At 41.5% G+C, this 21,243-nt stretch overlaps 1 protein-coding gene across 5 annotated transcripts in view; it reads right to left on the reverse strand.

Moving 5' to 3' along the window:
- The window catches only part of ARID1B (AT-rich interaction domain 1B), a 583,022-nt gene that overhangs the window by 71,118 nt on the left and 490,661 nt on the right, over window positions 1-21,243 (reverse strand). For all 5 annotated transcript variants that reach the window (XM_019526890.1, XM_019526889.1, XM_019526886.1 and 2 more), the window contains one exon: window positions 9,205-9,350. In XM_019526890.1, the coding sequence (XP_019382435.1) occupies window positions 9,205-9,350 (146 nt within the window). The remainder of the gene's footprint in view (window positions 1-9,204; window positions 9,351-21,243) is intronic.

Genomic DNA, 21,243 nt, shown 5'->3' on the forward strand with positions numbered 1-21,243 from the left:
GCAGGAGGATGGGGCCAGGCCAGCAGGGCCTTGCTTCTGCAGCTGCTTGGTCCTACCGGCAGCTTCTCCTGGGTCCTACTGCCCTGGCTCCTGTCATCTTTGACAGGCAACCAGGAGCAGATAAATATTTTCTAAATTTTTAGGGGCCCCACAGGCCAGACAGAATGGCCTGGCAGACTGGATCCGGCCTGTGGGCCGTATTTTTCCCACCCCTATTCTAGCACAACACCACACTATGGGCACTATTTTGACCCTTCTTCAAGCAATGGAAGAACACCATTGTCACAAAATTCTGCTAAATTAAGACACTCACCCTTTCTACATTAACAGTAATAATTCTGCATGTGAAGTGTAGACCAAAAAATAAGGTGCAGAAAAGGAAGGTAACATGGAAATCTGTGACTTAAAAAGTGTTGTAGTGTACAGTGATTGCATTTTGAGTACTAGCCTCTGGCTTTATTACAGGAATTTAAGAGCTATGGAATGATTTCATAAAGCGAGTATGGGTCGAGGTCCTGAATTAGCTATTCCCACACTGAATTTAATATAGTCAAAAGCATATATGACATGAGTAAAACTGCAACAAGCTATTTTTTTTGCTAAAGGCTGCACTATCAGTCCCAGAAGACAGTGAAATACCGTGGCACAGTAAAAACATTATTTTTCACAAATCACACTCCAATTTTAACAGATTCATAGGTTGTAAGGGGCTGGAAGGGACCTCACAAGATCATCAGGTCCAGCCCCCCTGCACTAGGCAGGAAAGACAACTGGGGGGGGTGACCCCAGTGAGGTAACGATCCAGTCTTCTCTTGAAGATTTCCAGGGTAGGTGTTTGCACCATCTCTGGTGAGAGTTTATTTCACAGTCTGGACATCCTAACTGTGAAGAAGTTTTTCCTAGTGTTAAGCCTGAAACAGTCTTCCAGGAGTTTGTGGCCATTACTCCTGGTATTCCCTTAGGGTGCCCTGGTGTATAGTTGTTCACTGAGCCCTTGATGTATTCCCCCGATGTAGCAGTAAGCTACTACTGAGTCCCCTCTCAGCCTTCTCTTTTTTTAGGCTGAAGAGGCCCAAGTCCCTCAGCCTTTTCTTGTATGACTTGCCTTGCAAATCTCTGATCATATGGGTGGCTCTTCTCTGGACCCTGTCATGATTTTCCACATCCTTGTTGAAGTGCAGCACCCAGAACTGGACGCAGCACTCTAGCTACGGTCTCACCAATCCTGAGTAAAGCAGAAGAATCACTTTCTTCGTTTGCTTGAGATGCATCGGTTGATGCATGCCAGAGTATTGTTTGCCCTGCTTGCTACAGCATCACACTGATGGCTCATGTTCATACTATTGTCTGTTATTACTCCTAGGTCCCTTTTAGTCATGGTGCTAGTCAGTTTGGCGCCACCAAGCCTGTAAGTATGTTGGAGATTGTTTGTCCCCAGATGGAGCACTTTATACTTCTCAGTGTTGAACTTTATCTGGTTCTGATCTGCCCAACTTGCCAGCCTATCTAGATCCACCTGTATCTGCAGCCTATCTTCAAGCGTAACTACGCTCCCCCATAACTTGGTGTTGTCTGTGAACTTGGCCAGCGAGCTCTTTACCCCCACATCCCAACCACTGATAAAAATGTTGAAAAGCACTGGACCAAGCACAGATCCCTGAGGGACACCACTGGCCACTTCTCACCAGGACAAGACAGATCCGTTCATTAGAACTCTCTGGGTCCTACCTACCTAACTGTTGAGCAGTTAAACCCACAATCTTCCAATTTTCCTGTAAAAACATCATGGGATACCAGATCAAATGCCTTTTGGAAATCTAGGTATACAATATCAACCTCCTCTCTCTTAGGTGGTGAATCAGAAGGGGTTGTAGAAGAAGATGAGATTGGGAAGACGAGACCTGCCTGCAATGAAGCCATGCTAGCTGTCATTCAGAATCCTACCTTCTGCAAGCATAGCGCGCATAGATTCCTTGATGAATTTTTCCAGGATATAGTTGTCTCTCCTCCCCTTCTTGAAGATGGGTATAACACTGGCCCTCTTCCAGTCTTCAGGGACCTCCCCCGAGCGCCATAAATTTTGGAAGAGTTTCGCCAGAGGTCCTGCAATGACTTTCGCCAGTTGCTTCAGCACTCTCAGATAAAGTTCATCTGGTCCTGCTGACTTATAAACATCTAACTTTTCTAACTGATCATGCACCAGCTCAATGTCAACAATAGGAAGGCAGTCACTTTGACCATGTCCATTCGGAACCTTATCTAGCAGGATTTTCCCCTTAGTCCAGTGAAATACCAAAGCAAAGTAGTCATTCAGGAGTTCAGTTTTCTCCTAAGTGTTGGTAACCAGCTGTCCTGAGTTAAGCAATGGCCCCATGCTTCCATTTGTTTTCCTCCTGTTTCCTACATACCTAAAGAAGGATTTGTTATTGTCCTTGATTTCCATTGCTAGTTTAAATTCAGTCGCCGCCTTGGCCTTTGTAATCTGCAAGCGCGGGCTGTTGTTGTATAGTCCTCCTTGGAGATTATTGCATTTTTTTAAATAACCCCATGTCCTGCAATTCCTCCCCCTGCCTAAAGAGATGTGATTTAGGATTCACTTGAGATTGGCACCAAAGAACTCTCAACACTTTCAGATAAACAGAAATGGTATGGTATGGATAGCTGCATTACCAATGTGCCTCAAATGCTGACATGAGGAGACTTTTCCCCTATAGCTAGAAGGATGTTAGATTACAATCCTGCAAAGACCCATGCACGCGATTAAGCCCTCTTAATTTCAATAAAACTATTTGTGTAAGTATAATTGTGTCTGTAAATCCCTTCAGGATTTGGGGCTCTAGTCTTCATGCCTACTCAGTCTATGAACTGTGGTTTCTACAATGAGGTTATCTGTCCGGTATCAACTGGCAACAGCATTAGGTCATGCTGGTTACAGAACTGCCATGAGAACCAGTGATCTTTATGCTGTTACCAACTGCCAGGGCCACGTGGTCTTCCAAGAACTTCGCCCATACTTTAAGTGTGCACTATACAGTGGCATGAGTGAACAGTCTATGTCATACAGCAGGAACGGTGACATCAGTGAAGTTTTAAGTGACTCTGGAAACTGAGTTTAAATATTTGTTATTCATAAAGGAAGGAGGAATCCAACAATCTCTTGGAAGCCCTACTCAAAAAAGGGTAAATCACTTGATAGACTGCTGTCTCCTTGGCCATGTTCATCCAAAATCTCACCACCAAGCACACGCTTACAGTAGGCCCATTTTTCCCATACAGAGGACTGGAAGTGATTCCTCATATGCATGCCTAAAACTCCATCCACCATCTATGCCTAAGAAGCTAACAGAAAGAAAGCGGGACACTCTGAGGTCTATTGCCACTGCTGCGGAGAAGTTACTGGTAAGAAATGGGAAACACATTCTCACTCTCTAAGTGAAATGGAAATATACAATTAAACAGCAAAACAGTGACAAAAATGGCTGTTTAAAACTATCTTTTTAAAATATAATTAATCTCTATCAGAAGTGAGGCTGATTAAAAACATGTCTAGGATTCTGTATTTAAAAGTGCCCCTTTAATTTCTTTAGCACAAAAAAAAAATCAAAAAAAAAAATCAAGGGCTGCAACATAGGAGAATTAGTGTCATACTTTTAGTGTTTGTTTTAAATTATTAACTATCAAGAATAAAAGCCAGAAAATGATATTTGTGTAGAACAGAACTGAACTAGGCTCTGAAATAAAGGTGGTGCCGGGTAATAGCAGCAATTAATCCCTGCTCAATGCAAAACTTCATTTTCTGGTTTGCTTGCACCAGCACAATTTTGAAAAAAATCACAGAATCAGAGAGAAGTAGGGCTGGAAGGGACCTTCAAAGGTCATCTAGTCCAACCCACTGCCTGAGGTAGAGTCAACTCTATTCAAACTGTCCTAAATAAATCCCCTGTCTAAGTTTTGGCCAAATTGCATAGTCAACCCTGACAGCACAAGACATAACACCCTAACCTGCCACAGGTAAAGCTGGGCACCATAGCAACCAATGTCCTGCTGCTGTGAAGGTTGTTAATATAGGCTTCAAGAGATCCCATAAAGAGGGCCCGCCCTCCCCACCCTGCTACAGAAGAAGGTAAAAACCCCTACAGGCCATGCCAATATGACCATGGAGTAAAATTCGTTCCTGACCCCAAAAATGGTGATTGATCTGACCCTGAGCCGAGGGACAAGACCCTGTAGCCAGGAACCTTTGGGTTTAGGTGTGAGCAGGAACACTGGCATGTCCCAGCCCAAATCCCCAGCGTTGGCTATAGCCGACACCCAATACCTCTGAGGAAGGCTTTAAAAAACTCTGACAAATGTAGACAACCAGCAAAGCCCAGAATCATGGCAAATAATCATAGTACAACACAGGCATAGCTATGCCTAGATCATCTCCACCCAGTGGCTGTCCAGCTTCTTCTTGAACACCTCCAATGACAGAGAGTTCACAATTTCCCTAGGCAATCTATTCCACTGCCTCAGTATTTCACAGCAAAGAAGTTTTTCCTGATATCCAATCTAAACCTACTTTGCTGCAACTATAAATCATTGGCCCACACCCTACTTTCTGCAGCAAGAGAGAAAAGGGTATTTTCCCTCTTTTTTATGGCAGCCATTTAAGTATTTAAAGACTACTGTATTTTATGGCATGTAAGTTGAGTTTTGAAGCCCAATTTTTAACTTCTAAAATTCAACCTCGACTTACACACCATATGACTGTGTCCTGTGAGCAGCACTGGGCTTGGTGCTTGATGTACATGGCCCCTGTGCACCCTCACTGTGGGCCAGGCACACAGGGGGTAGACACATGCTGAAGCGCTGCTCACGGGGGGTGGGGCCAGGCTTGGCATTCAGATGGCATGGCCCCATCCTCTGTGAGTGGTGCTGCCAGGGCTGCACCAGCTGAGCGCTGAACCCAGTGCCACTCGCAGGGGATGGGGCCGCACCAGCCAGGCGCTGAATCTGGCCCTGAATGCTGTGAGTGGCACTGCCAAGTGCTAAGCCCAGCTTCGTCCCCTGCAACCAGCGCTGGGCTCAGCTGGCATAGCTAGGCTCAGCACTCAGCGGTGCCACTGGCAGTGGACAGGGCTGGGCTCAGTGCTTGGCTGGCATGGCCCAGGCAGCACAGCTTGCAGGGGATGGAGCTATGCCAGCTGAGTGCCGAGCCCATCTCTATCCCGTGAGCAGAGCTGCAGCACATGCCCACTCGCCGGGTGCCCAGTACGGTCGTGCGGGGCGGTATAGGTTGACCCCATGTTTCTGATCCAAAAAGTTACACTGACTTATACACCAGATCTACAAACTTCCTAACCTTTTGGATCAGAAACATGGGGCCAACTTATACACCGTGTCAATCTATACACTGTGAAATATGGTATTACTGGGTCCCCTCTGAAATACCTTTTCTGCAAGCTGAATATGCTTAGCTCTTTTAATCTCTCCTTGTATGACTTGAGGATGCAAAGGAACAACAGGACTGGCATTCCAGTCTCCACTGGAAGGTTAAAAGTGTGCCATGGCAACATTTTTATTGGTGTTAGGTTTTGTTAAAAGTTTTTGGTTATTTTAAAAAAAACCAACCCAAAATATCAGGAAAAATTCAACACTATCTAGGACAACAAATGCTGAAAGCATATAAATCCTCTTGTTTCAGGCACAAGACAATAGTGGGATTCAGAAAAAAAACTTCCTCTATGGCAGTTTGCTCTACAATCATCAGGGGATTCCAGCACCTTCTTCCAAAGCATCTGGTATTGTCATAGACAGGACATTGTACCAGATGGATTACTGGTCTAATCCAGCCTTGCAATTCCTAGGTTTTTAAATTGCTCTATGTCAGCTGAAAATGTGTAAGTGCTCTGCTTGAGACCCAACAACTGTTCAAGTAAAAAGAAGCAAAATTGCAAAGCCATCTTCCACAGAATTTGTGGACTTGGTTTACTGTAAAAAAGGGTAATTGGGAATAATAAGTAATAAATATGAATTAAAACTAAAAATCTAATCAGCTAAACAAATTTCACATCACATCTAGCAGCACAGTAATTCATTTTTGAATAAAGCCCTTGTGAAAATAATCTCCAACAATATAAGCAACAAAATTTCTTCCCCTTTTCTAGGATAAAATCTTAAGAAAATGCTTGTTTTTCAAAAAAAACCCCAACCCAAAAAAAAAGCCAAACCAAAAGAAAAAACAAACCCTCTTATTGCTTACCATATCTTTTCCCTGGCATTATAGCTGGAGAAATAGTTGTCACATTCATACTCATGCTGACTCCATTTAAATAATTACTTGCTCACTGAAGCCTGTAACAATTTGTCACTACACAAGAGGCTTTTTTTGGCCCTGCATACCATCTAAAAGACTTTTTTTTTTTTTTTAACTGCCATGTTGTCTTAACTTAGCAGAGAGATGGCTGAAGTGCCAGTCAGCTAAGCCGGTGTCTATAGCACAGCAAATCCCATTTTCAGCCTGGAGAAAGGCTGTATGCTTTTTATCTCCTCAAATGCCGCCCATCAAGCAAAAACTGAGGATACTTGGCAACCCCAGTGTCTTCCCTTTGCCCAGTACAATGCCATCATAACTACTATACCTATAGCAGCTCTTATCTTGAAAGCTCAGCCCCTGGTTTCTTTGACCTGTGCAGAATGGGGGTCACAATACTTCAAGACACAGTGAAAATGGCGTATCCCCACTAACAATGTTCATCATCTGTATATTCGCACGTTAGGCTCCTCTTTTTGTTCCTGCTGTTCTGACACACCTTATATGCGCTTTCATATTCCTACTGCATGAAACAAGTACAGGGCAAAACATGTTTGTGTATGTGTGTGCATGAGGGTAAAGGGGTACCATCAACTGCTCCCGTTTGTCTCAAACTTAACTTTCCATTGGGTACTCTCTGAATTAACAAAACTGATTGGAACAAAAGAAAAAAATCCTCACAAATGCACAGGCAGGAAAAAACCCCCTACTACCCTGATAAATGTTTAAATTATTAAAAATCCAATATTTCAGAATGCATAACACAATAAAAAGAGTATGACTGCCTTATACAAAAGACTGCTAGGATAAATGGCCTTGCATTGAACAGATTTCCACTGTATGAAATAACGAATGGCTGAATTATCTGAACAAAAAAACCTCTGTGAATCTTCCTTTAAACTGGTTATTCCTTAGGAATACATAAATCTTCTTAGGCAGGGCACTCTGCCATCTGTTTGTTGTTGGTTATTTTTGCAGCTCTGGGGGCCAAACAAAAAGGGGGAAAAATTACTGCTGCTAATAGCAAGCCAGAATTTATAGCGTAGTTTCAATGCTCAGAAGTAATTTTATTTCAGCAAGCCAGACAAAACACATAACTATACAACCCAAATATAATATTACCTGGGACAGCTCTGGTGGAGGAAAAGCAAGCCATTATCTAATGGCCTGTTCAATAGCTTTTTCCCTTTTCATCCTGCATGTAAAAGTGTGCTGCCTGGACAAACAAATGGCCTCCTAGCCAACATTAGGAAAAGCAATTTTATTTTATTAAAAAAAAAATCCACTTCTGATTAACAGCTTACATTCTGTTTTCTTCCACTAAGAGAAAACATACCACAAAACGCTTGAAAAATAAGTTATCTGGGAGTATCTCCTAAATTGTGGTGTATGAAAAAAAGAACTCCACCCCCTCCCAAACCTAGGTATAATGAAGTGCTGGGAGAACATGGTATACATTTGCAAACAGAAAAGGGAGTATCTAGAACCAATAGTTGAAGAGGAAGGAATAAGAAAGGGGAAGAAGGGTGAAGGAAAGATACAAGTGGATGGAGTCAGGAATGAGATGTAAAAAACCCATGCTATGGTAACAGGCAGCTCATCTCATACTTCATACTGCTCAAGCAACACTGGTAAGCCAGGTAATGTACTAGCTAATGAGAGGAAGCACATCAATTAGCATTAACCTTCCCTGAAACCCCACAAAAACAAAGCTTTAAAAAAAGTAATAACCACCATGGGGACATGGATAGAAATTCAAAGGTTTAGATTTAAGCATGTGAAGTTATGTTTGTGTCCCCCACTCTTCTGGAAAATCAAAAGAACAATTTCTTACTAAGATGTTTTCTTGCTAATATTTAAAAAAAGAGTGAGGAACCTCGCAATAATATACTGTTTAACACCAGGTTCTCAATCTCATCTGACCAGATCTAGACCATCAGAGATTTATCTTCCAAACTCATACTTTAACATATAACTTGGGTGCATATTAACACAGAATTGAATTAACTTGTTTTCCTTACAAAGGTGCTATGGATTATGAAGCCACACAAAGCAACAACAATCCTAAACCCACATAAAATCACAGAGAGTAGCAGGGCTGGAAGGGACTTCATCTAGTCCAATCAGGCCCCTGCCTGAGGAAGGATCATTCCTGCCCAAACCATCCTACACAATCCACAATCTGAACTCTACAGAAGACTACCTTCAATGCTGACAACACAGAAGTAACCCACTAACCTACCACAGGTAAAGCAGGGGAACCATGGCAGCATAATGTAATGCACAAGCTGATGAACAATTTCAAGAACAAATTCAAATCTAATTTGAAAATGATGAGTAAATCCAAATGTTTCAGACATTAAAAAAAATTACATTTTCAGAAATGTATCATTATTTTGGGTCTCCAACTTACAGCATCTTGAAGGGGCCTGAGTGCTGGGGGAACAGGGTACAGGAAGTACATGGGAGTTGCTCAGCACTTGCTGAAAATCAGCATCATGTACAATACCTCAGACTGGGTTCTTAGAAAATAGAGCACCCAAAAGCATCAGACACTTCAAAATTCAGGTCTCTCTCATGCAGGTGAGCCTGTACTTACACAAATATACACTCACTGATCAACAAGTAGGTTGTGTTGCTTGGATTCAGCTTCAACAACATTACTGAAACTGTTCAAACATCGTATTCAAGTATACACTACAAAAAAAGATTTGACGGCAGCAGAAATGCATTAGCAACTTCTCCAGAAAAAAAATCTGAATTCTTCAGTTCAGCACTGAGTCATTAAAATGATCCAGGAATTTGTGACCTGCATAAAGCTGAGTATCCCCATTGCCATTGCCCTATGGCTAGTACCTTTAAAGAGACTTATGGCGGAAGGTTGTTCCTGAAACATTACCCACGATTACCTGTTGAACTGTTCACCATGTTAGGTGCCATGCTGTAAGGAGGAGCTTGCGGGTTCATCAGGCTAGAGCTGTTGTTCATTGGCTGGGTATAAGGAGAACTGGATCCCATAATACCACTCTGATTCATGCCAGGAAAACTGCCTTGCCTATGTGAAGAGAAAGCACACATACAAGCTCTCATTGTGGTGTATGTTATGGATTGTCACAGATTTCATTTATTATTGTTCACAAGCAGCTAAGGAAAAGACAGACAATTAGGTTTTTTTAACCTGTGTTTGGGGGCTATTAGTGTTGAATTAGTTACTGTACAATCTGAGACAGAATTAGATCCAACACAAATCTCCAGAAATGTATATACTTGTTATTTTCAATTGATACAACATAGAGCCATATAAATAGATATAGGTTATTATTTGTCCAAGGAGCATAGAGTGATGTAACCAGAGGAGACGGAGAATCTGAGATTGGCATTGAGGTCCATCAATAAGAATTTAAAAAGTAATTAAAGTGAGCTCTGTTTTAAAAAAATCAAGTTCTTTGGTCCTATATTAAAGCCAATAAAGTTCCTTTGTTTGCCTTCCCACAAAAACAAAATGAGAAAAAACTGGAAAACCATGTGAAGAGAGTGCATGTTTGATGCTGTTTCTCCTTTCTTCCAAAGGCCAGGTTTAGCATCCCAGTAGGTTTGTCTATTTCCAGATGTGATTTAGTGCACAGCTTTCTGGAAAATGCCTTTCAGCAGATGTCAGCAGAAGTAAGTCAAAGAGTTTGATCAAGGACCTTATTAAGGCACTGGGCACAAAAAATACCCTGGGTATGATACAATCCATTTAGGCAGCAATACTGCAGAAACTTTACTGACTCTGGAACCAGTGAGATGTTTTAAAATTAACCACATGTATGTATAAATGACTTCATGACTGGGATCTTAGTTTGCATAAGAAGGTGACCTCAATTAATCCTTGACAAATTCTAGTCATCCTCTTATTTGAGATGCTGAATTTTTTGTCATATAAAATATCATGGACTTTTAAAAATCATTATCAATATGGTAAATGGCAGGCGTGAAGACCTTGGTTCTGAACAGCAGGAATTTGTGCAGTTTTGTAAGCTATTATTTTTGTAGTTCTTTCTAGTAAACTCAACAATTCCTAATTCTCTCTCTCTCTCTCTCTCTATATATATATATATACATAGCACTTAAAATCTTAAACTTTTACAAAGCAGTGTCTTTATCCTCATGTAAGAAGTAAGATAATTGTGGTAGAGGGAGAGAATGACTTGTCCTTAAGATCACCAGATGAATGGCAGAACCAGGAACTGATCCTGAAGCCATTTATTCCTTAAAACTATAATGTAACTATGTACCCTCTTTGGTATACTTATGTCTGCGTACACATTACTATTTATTTTGCACAAATACAATTTCTTGCATATGCATAGCATGTGTGTAAAAGTACAGATTAAAACCTATGAGTTTCTCCACTACACAGTCTGTAAATGTTATATTGTGTTTCGCAAAAAAAATAAAAATAAAAGCCTTGCCTTTTGTGACACCATGTAGGAGATTTTTCTCGTAGCATGGTGCAGTTTGGGCTTAATATAATGTAATACTGAAACAAAACAGAACCAAATACTTCCACCTCTACCAAATAACCTTCAGTGACTTAACTGGCTTTAATATATTTTTTAACTCCTTGCAATATAATTTAGAGTTTTCAGGACCTTTGGTAGGAACTGCTCTTTTGCTGTAGAGGCAGGGAAGCAAATTATTAGTCCCATTTGGCCTAATTTTCCTGACACATTGTGAATTTCTTCAAAGGAACAGAGAACATGTTGTCTAAATAAAGGATCATTTTCCAAGTCAGTTTTGTCCTTTGCTCTGTGAAGACAAACTTTTCTTCACTCCTGCAAAGAGGCAAAGGGTTTCTTTTGATATGAAGGAGACAACTGCCATACAATGTCATTTCTCTGCTGAAGCTTGTGATGAGTTGTGGAGGGAAAAAAAAATTAAAATGCATAGCAGTGCAATGCTCTAAGGGAAAATTACAAAGGGAAAATAAAAGAGTTGGATCATTTGGCAACACCTTGAAAAGATTTCAGTGTTACAATCAAGCTTTTCTTATGTAAATATTGTACCTTAAAAAGACACTTCTCAAAGTTTTGGCTAAAAAGACTAGTATTACAACAAGTAAAGCTGGTGGAAATGTGTGTGGTTTTTTTTGATGAATCAATGACACCCTCACCATTATGGGCTAAAAATACTAGCAAAGTGCGCATGGGGTGAAGTATGCAGGTGTGTTCTCATGCTCTCACATACAAAATGTATGTATTGAAAGGTTTTTTTTAAGGAGTGTGGATGGTAAAGAGAGAAAGGAAATAAGCATTACAAGTGAATCTTTCTCCAGTCTCTAGAATTTACTTTAAATAAAGCAATGTAGACTTTTCTGGTACAAGGAAATGGCAAATAACATTACAATCCTTTTACTACTCCTATAGTACCTTACCTTTTCTATAGCATCTTTTATGCCACATTGCTTTATTAACTCTGGGGCTCTGTTCCAGTGAAGGGCTCATCCATAGAAATCTGACTGTAAAATCAGGGTCAAAAACTGATGTATAAATCATACATGGGATCACATCATCCACCACAGGAATCAAACACTAGAGTTGTTCATCAGTGCACAACACTATACGATAGCTTTATAACAAGAAGTACAAAATAATTCCCAGTTGAAATTGCAGCTGGGGATTGGATAAAAGGAATGAGATTCCTAGCTCTGGACATGCTTTGCTAGAAACCACCTCACTTCAGAAAATGTCTTGGGACCCTGCACGACCACTGGGAAGGTAAGTGGAGGAATCTGTTTTAGGTCCCATCTGGCAGAACAGTGCTTGCCCTTCAATGCCATCCTGATGTCTTGGGTAGGTATTCAATTAGAAAAAAGACCACTTCCTGAATCACTGAACTGAAGTGGAATGAGTATGTTCTTTGAAGGTTTCCTCTCAATGCTGTGACCATTTTGAGATTTTGATGGCTGACATTTTGAATGGCTAAAGGCTTTTTAATCATGAAGTCAGTTTCAGAGTGGGTTACAGAACTCTTGCATGTCATGCATTGCTCTATGGTGGCCAGCAATGTACCGCTTCTGTGGGGGAAATAAGCAGGTATTTGCTTCATCTCTAATCCTCACTCCAGGGTGGGCCTCCTTTGAGTAAAGACTGCTGACTGACAAATTGTACTGCATCAGTGCTATAATATGGAGTAGAGTCCATTAAGAACTGAGCTGAGATCACCAAACTCATTTTGATTACCCTCCAGGTCACTAAACACTTATAAATATGTTACATAGCAGCTGCTAAACATATTTCTATACGCTTAAGGTCATTGCATCATCTGCTGGTTCTTGGAGTTAAGTCAAAAATCTTATGTCTCCTTCTGTGCTGCTTTCAGTAATGGAATATTCCATATACTTTTTAAATAGTAATTTGAAAATAGACTACTAGTCTCTCCACTGCACATGCAAATCCCTTTATTTTTGCAAGACTAAATTAAAATGAACCATCTTTTCAGATCCACTTCCTACATGTGTGACAGCTAATGGTGAAAACACAACTAAATACTGCTGAACAAGTCCTATGACAGAGTCATTTAAAGGCAATGCAATGGATTATGATTAGGGATTGCAAGAACAAATTAAGAAAAGAAAAATTTATTTGGATATAATGAAAAACATCCTAATGGTGAAATGTATTTATCCTCCAAGGGACCATACATACAATCGGCACCATACATACAGGCTGGGGAACTCCCCTCTTGTCAGCACGGAGGTGGAAAAGGGTCTGGGAGTCATTATTGACTCCAAGATGAACATGAGTCGGCAATGTGGGGAGGCGGCTAGGAAGGCCAACTGCACCTTGTTGTGCATCCACAGATGCATCTCGAGCAGGTCCAAGGAGGTGATCCTCCCCCTCTATGCGGCACTGGTCAGGCCGCAGCTGGAGTACTGCGTCCAGTTCTGGGCGCCGCACTTTAAGAGGGATGTGGACAGCATCGAGAGGGTCCAGAGGAGGGCCACTCGTATGATCAAGGGACAGCAGGGTAGGTCCTATGAGGAAAGGTTGCGGGACCTGAACCTGTTCAGCCTTCAAAAGAGAAGGCTGAGGGGGGATCTTGTGGCCTGTTATAAACTGGTTAGGGGGGATCAGCAGGCGCTGGGGGAGTCCCTGTTCCCCCGAGCGCCGCAAGGAGTGACCAGGAACAATGGTCACAAGCTGGCGGAGGGAAGGTTTAAGTTGGACATCAGGAGGCGCTACTTCACGGTCAGGGCGGCTAGAGTCTGGAACCAGCTTCCAAGTGAGGTGGTGCAGGCTCCCACCCTGGGGGTTTTTAAGAGGAGGTTGGATGACCACCTTATTGGGGTCATTTGACCCCAGTGCTCTTCCTGCCATGGCAGGGGGTCGGACTAGATGATCTGCTCAGGTCCCTTCCGACCCTAGAAACTATGGAAGTAACGGAAATCCTATTCCTTCACACCTTTACCAGTCCACTAGGCATTAGAAAATAAACTGTGGGGAACAACTCTGTACTGGAGAGGAACTAGATTACCTGTCTAGTCTTCTCCATCTTTAATATCTATGATTATGTGACCCCTCAGCACATTGTTTTCTATTTTGTAGGAAAGGCAGGCAGGCAATTTGAACTGCTGCAAATCTAAAGTGATGCCATCAGCTCAAATATCACACTTACGTCTACCGTTTTTCCCCTTGCTTTGCTACAAGTGATCTCCAAGGATGCTGTGATTGAAAGAAGTTAAAAAAAACACCCTTTTTTTAGTTTATTTACTAGGTGTAATCGACAGTTTTGTCAGGGGGGTTTGTTGGACAGTTGTACTTCATGTTTCATGTGCAAGTACAATTACTTCACTTCCATATCCTGTTCTGAATAGGAGCTTCGTATTTGCACTCTTCCCTACATCTTCCACGATTTCACCGAATGCACGGAACCTGAGCAGCTGTTGTGCTTAAGTATAAGACACTGTAGGCATCTCATTTTCCCAAGGGCTCTGGTAGGGAGCAGGGGAGTCAGATGTGTTCCAGTGAATCCCTTGCTTTATTCACTCTCAAGACTCACTCAGAGGACAGGAAATAACAAAAACCTGGAGGTTTGAGGAAGAAATATTCTTCTTTTCCCAGTCCCACGCCTGGGTGGAAAAGGTATTTTCTTTTCTTGGGGCCTCCCTACAGGTTGAAGGGTAGGTTTTAGGGAGGCCTCACCTCAATGCTGCTACAGCAGCTAGCAAGCTGACAACATGAACAGGAGGGTCTAGGGTTGGCCAGAGCACAAGTGGGGCTGTTCCTCACCCTCCCTTGCCAAAACAATGCAGATGAACACCAGGAGAAAAGAACCCCCCGCCCCCAAAATGTCCTTATACCTTTACAAAACTGCACATAAAAATGTTTGGACACACTATTTAAAGGGTATGTGTTAGGCACTAGATGAAAACAGTCAATTTCAAAACACTTACATTTTCAATTCATTTAAAAATTTGCCCTTTTCTCTTTCATTCACAATACCAACCAAGAACTGGTTAGTATTTAACACCCTGCCTGCACCAAAAAAGCAACACCAGTATCTTAGTGCCAGAGGATCTCAATTTTTCATTGATTTGCATCTTCTGAGCTGAAATACTGATCTATAAATTGAAAAATATCAGAGGTTGTGATACTGGATTAGCCCATTGTGAAATGCAAGATAAAAAGATCACAAGAAAGAAAAGAGGATATGGAAGGTACACCCGTTACATACAGAGTCCAAGCCATAAGAGCCATTGTGAGTACTTGAGAAGGGGGTTCTGTCCCTTCAGCTGAGGTGCCTCTACTTAACTGAACCTTTAATTACCAGTAGGTTAGAGGGCCATCTTAAGGGGTTACAGTGAAGCCACTTTACAGTACTAACCCACTCACTACATTTAATGCTTGCTAGTATACGGTTTAGTATTAACATCTAACACCAAATATTCTTTTTGCTGTCACTTCCTTCAGGTTGCAACAGGCAACTAATAACAAACTTGGTATCAGGAATACCTAGCGCATTATCAGGGAATTCCAGAGGTGGGTCAGACTTAGCTACATACTATGATAAAAGTGGATTAAACTTCTCAAAAGGACAAAAATAAACCCTTCCTCCTTGCAAGTAAACATGTCAAAGTTGGACCTTTTGCCATGTGGGGAGGGATTAGGTTCTCTTATTTTCTGTTTGTCTTTAGGCATATATTTAACTCCATATCTCTGCTGTACTATTGCTCTGGATCTTTAACCTACATCAGTTTTGCAGTGAATGCACTGCAGCATCTCAGGGGAGTAATTTGTGTAAACATTTTAAAAGGAGTATTTTTTTTAATGCTGACACACTGCTAAGGTGGCTACTTGATTACAAACTGTGAAAATGACTGTGTTAGGCTGTGCTCACAAATCACAGCGTACTGACCAAATTGCCCTGTGCTTATCTGTGCCAGGTCTGCAGCATGACAGTATTTCCTCTCTCTTTTAAATGTCAAAGTATGATTTGGGGGGTTGTTATTTAAACACACTGACCTGCACAATAACCAGAAGTACTTTATTTAAATCTATCTTGAGCTGAAACTAGCCGTAAGCGCTTATAATCTGTCATACTTTGACACCAAATGGGTTATTATAATGAGAGTAATTCAGGAGTGAGATCCGCAAGCACATTTTCCCCGGAGGATTTACACGCATGCGCACACACATGCCCGCACTCATATACACACATTTTGTTAAGGATTTTCCTTCTCGCCACATAAGAGCTTCCTTGGAGAAGTGAAGGATAATCTGCCATCAGGAGATGTGGAGGAGTTAGTAGAAAGAAAAGAAGGTAAAAAGAAAGGAAAGAAAAATAAAAAACAACTTGAGGTGCTCTGACTGGACTCTCATCGGTGAGTCCAAATGTCAACCAAATCTAAACTATATGAACTGTGGGTACAGGCTTGAAAAAGCTGCAGAATGGTGTTAAAGACAAATCCAGCATTTAAAACAAAGAGCCAGGTATAATCCAGTAGTATATTTAAATCAGATCTCCCTCATTTTTTTGGTTAGTACTATAAAATATTCCAAACATGTATTGGTGGCCCCTACTTGTTTGTGCAGAAACTCTCGGTCATAATAACAACAGCAACATAAAAGAGCAAACAAGGCACGTGGGGTTATGTTGGGTGCTGATACCAAAGCAAGATTTTTAATCAAATTATTTTTCAGGAGGGAGAGGGAGGGTAAAGGTGTATGCTTGTATATATGGGCAGAAGGGAAGAGGGCCATGGTTCTGAACTGCAAATGAGACTGAAGCAGCATTATGAAGTATCAATGACACAAGCATACCAGTTAGTGCAAAGAAGATGCACTGACACCAGGTAAATTGAATTAACCTGAACTTGGTTGTTCAGTGACCATGAATGAAAGGCAACACTGAAATGTGAAGTAATTTTCTAGTACCCTAATAATCAGAAAGTATCTGTCCTGGTATGTTATCTGTTCTCTTGTACATTATAACTGTGCATGGGATAATCTTTTAAAAATGACAGAAATATCCCCTCCAAATACATACTTATTCTCTCTCACAAAAAACCAAACAAATAAAAAACAAAACAAAAGAACCCCCCTCCCCATTCTCAAACCAGTTATGCTTCTGTAGTATTTACATCCAAGCTGTTATCAGTCCAGATTATGAAAAGAAATACAGCACACTGATCTCTATTGGCCTAATGCAGTACCCAGCATCTCTGAATACTGTGTCCAGAAAGAGTTATTTGTTAGTTTCGATGTTACTGGGCACTAGGGCTGTGCGAAATTTCGCCGGCTGTTTCATTTCAATGCTCTTTCGACTCGTTTCAAGCTCAAAACAGCAAAATCAAAATGAAACGAAAGGCTTTGAAACATCCTCAAAACGAAACGAGGGCAGCTGAAACATTTTGAAAGTATCTTATCCCCATTTTATAGATAAGGTAAACTGAGGAACAGACCCAAGATTCTTGATGCGATCTGAAAATAAGGTGCAGAAGCCTTGATTTTCTCATGGAAAAATCAAGCAGTAGCAATTCAAACTGAAGGCACTGAGAGCCTCAGGGGCTCTGCATATCTGAAAAGCAGGGTTTAGAGGATACTTTGAAAAACATGGCCAGAAGGGAGATGCCAAAGGTAACCTAGGAAAGGGAGATACATGCAGCACTGAACTATAGAAATAAATCACTAATACCATTTGAATCTGATAACGTGTCTTTGGTAAAACATGCTGCATATTATTTAGACAATTCTTAACAGTGCAGTTGCATTTTGTAAAATACATTGAAAGATATGCTTCTAATTCTTGTTTTTCATGTGCCTCAATCTTGGGCAATAACAGCAGAATTTAAGCTCTTGTTTTTATCCTGTAATAATCTCCTGACATATTTTTATTACATGTCATTCTGCCATGTGCTTTGAGGCTTCTACTCTTGTATTTATTTGTTTAAGAACTCCATCACTGCAATCCACATTAAATAAATACCATGTAATGCTGTGTGACAGAGAACATGGGACTGCTGAAGAGCTGACCAAGTCAAACTGTGTGTAATCACACAGAAGCTGTGCTCTCTCCATGACCCCTGGCTATCTGACTGGCAAGGTGAATTTAAACTGTAGTTTTAAGGACAGCTGCTTGTCTACTGTCCCCATCAGATATAACGTGTCAGCATTGCAAGGAGATACATTTCTTGCACAAGTGGAGTGTGTGATGGACAAAGAGGGACTCTATATAGTCTTACAGCAAGCAGGAAGGGACATGAACTGTTTTGTGAAGGGAAAAGAACAAATAAACTAAACCAAATTGCTTTGCAGAATCTGGGAGCAAAGAGTTAGTATGCCAACTGGGGTGGTTTAGTCTGGTGTGATTTGATACCAGAATGAGGAGTGACTCATATGACTCTCTCAATATGTACCTTCTATTTTTGTGTGTGTTTATAAATAGCATCATTAAAAAAGCGGAAGACAGTATGAACTCTGTTGCCAAATGAATGAAATGCAAGTGGGTGAGAGTCTATTCCTAGAGTATTAATAGGTGTATGGTCACCAATGTGTAGCACTAGAAAGTTAAACAAAGAAAAACAGATTCAGTATTCTTCATATTTCCCCATGTATCATTGCTGAAGAGCCAATTCAATTTCCTCCTACGTGCCAGCACCACAAAAGGAAGGAGTCTCGAATCCTTTACTTCCCCCGCCCCTTTGATCTTGGGCTGTGATTCTCTCGCTTCCCTCCACTAGGATTTTATGGTGTCTGTATCATTCTTGCTTTTGAGCACTGCTCAGCTCTACTGAGCTCAGTATGCTGGCAACGAAGTGAAAATCTAGTAAACTTCTGGTTGCTTAATGCCAGCTCTTCAAAAAAATTCATTATGGCAAAAAGCACGCTGAACAAACAGAGTAGGGCACAAGCAAGGAAGAGCAGGCCAAGAAAGTGCATCCTTAAAAGGAGTTTTTCCCAAAAGGGAAGTTTCCCACTAGTGTCTTGTCCAACAAGCTGAAACTATTTTACTTTTACTACCACCACTAAACAACAACACCAATAATAATAATAAAAATGACAACACAACAGCAACAATGTTTGGTCTCAGGTTTTCTGCACTCGCATATTCTCATAAAAGACATGGTGCATCTATCAGTGCAATTTCCCAGCAGGCTCTTCCGACATCTTCTGCTCAGAAGACACCTCAAACTTACTGAGGCCACAGGAACAAACAGATTGACAGTTTCAGTGAAATGGCTGTCATAAGTACACAGAGGGATGTCTACACCTAGAGATGAGAGAAGCTGGATAACACTCCCCTAACATAAACAATATAACTACTAATACTTGGGTATTAGCTATGCTTATGGATTATGTTATTAAATTTACATTTGATCTTAAGTTACCATCAAAATGGAGGCTCAGTCTTGCTGCACAGAAAGATTTAGTCTGTGTCCCAGAAGGTTTAGAGGAAAAAGGCATTTTTTTTAATCCCCTTTTGATCATCCTCATACTTCAGTCCCATTAAAAAGTCAGAAGACGATTTTTTTCTGCCAAAATATTCCATCATCATACCTTTGCTCAGTCAAAATGAGGACTCAGAAAGTTCATTCTCTTTTCATTAGAATAAGTGCTTTTCCCATTCTTTCCTCTACAAAAGATGGACTCTCTGTCCTTTTCTGATTCTTGTGATTCCTTTCTATATCACACAGGCTGTCCTGCTGGTCTTTAGATTAGTGAAATGATGTAACACATTATTTTTTCTGGCCAGCAAACTGATCCAAACCATGAAAACTTGTTATCTGGATCTTGAAACACTGATGATCACTCAAAATCAGTTTTCAAAATGATGCCTTTTCTTCTGAGGAGACCAAACTTTATTATTTTCCTGTAAAGGCAACTGATGAAGAGCTGCATTCTTAGTACTCTAGATATAAAGATAATATTTCACTAAAAAAAAGAGAGAGACTTTATCTTGTGATATGCATTAAATTTGGTATGGAGACAGCAGGCTCCTAAACTAGATAGATTTTTCTATACTGCAATTCTGTTTCAACAGAACTATAATTCCTATAGAGGGCAACATCTCTCCTAAATAACCAAAGGGACTAAGCCAAAATTGGAAGTATGAGAGTAATCAAATCAAGAGCATCTCTGAGATTTCTGAAAATTCACAGCCACAATTCAGAGAATCACCCCTTCCTTCCCAATGTGCTCCTGCTTTCACAACTTAAAAGTGGTTATTCTCCAAAGGAGGGAAGTACTATTTACTCCTGAGATCTGTGGATGATCTCTAATGGCATGAGCAGCACATAGCAGTCTACTTGATTGATGAGTAACAAAAAAAGTCCCCCCAAATCACTTGTTGCTTATGTCTGTATAAGCAATGTATGTGGGTATAATCTGCTGGTACCCAGGACTCCGAAATGATGGATTTGCTTTTCATTCAAACAAAATTCCAAATACAAATGTATTCTCCTCACTCTCCCACAAAAAATAGCTTGGGTTTGGCTCAATATGAAAAGTTTCTGCCCATTTTTACACAATTTTACCAGCCTTTTGAGATTATCAAAACAATACTTCTTCAGGAAAATCACAAAAGAGTTGCTTCCTGCCTCTCAAGTATACCCAAGGTAACTTGTATGCTGCCTTTTCTGATACATCTCATTAACAAGCCCATGTTAATGCATTGGGGTAACTTGTTGGCAGGGTGGAATTGCTTCTGTCACAGCATAGCTTGTCTTTGATTGTTATTTATACACTGCAGCGGAACACCAGTGGGGTGCTTGCCACTCTGGGGCTATTATAAGCTCTGTGGGAGCTTGCTTGCAGAGCAGCAGGGAAAAGCCTCCTCCAGGAACCAGTTTAAGGGGGAAGGTGGGTGGCAGAACACATTGGGTGTCTGCCACTAAGAGCTGGGGGCAAGTGCTACCCCAGCTCTGATGAGTGGCCATTTTAGATCCAGGCCAGCAGAGCTGGAGGCAGCAGTTTGCTGCCTGACGCCATTGAAGTAACATCTCCCAGTGGAGCTGCTGCTCCTGCAACAACCTGGAGGTGAGGGAAGGAGCTTAGGGGGATGGTTTAGAGGCTCCTGGTCCTGAAGGGTGGCCTGGTGGGGCTCCAAGTGGCGTTGGAGCCCCCAGGAAATGCAAGGCCAGTTACCTCCCCAGTGAAAGGCGAGGAGAGGTGCCTTAACCCCAGCCCCCACCTCTGGGTGGGTTATTTATCACTGGAGGTAGTAGAGGGCCAGGCACACCCTGGTGTGGCACCTGAGCCCATGTGGGGTATAAGACCCTGGAGAGTGGAAAATGGGGTACAGGACCCTGGAGAGGGAGAAGGGTGGGCCAGGCATGCTGGTGAGTGGCACCTGAGCCTGCAGGGGGTGTTCGACCCCAGACCCCAGTGTAGGGGGTGTAGTAGGTGCCTTGGTGGAGGTGGGGGTGCAAAGCAGGGTGCAGAGGGGCACCAAACGGCCTGCACCAG

Source organism: Gavialis gangeticus, unplaced genomic scaffold (genome assembly GCF_001723915.1).
Source record: "Gavialis gangeticus isolate Ggan-Ray unplaced genomic scaffold, GavGan_comp1, whole genome shotgun sequence".
Taxonomy (NCBI): domain Eukaryota; kingdom Metazoa; phylum Chordata; order Crocodylia; family Gavialidae; genus Gavialis; species Gavialis gangeticus.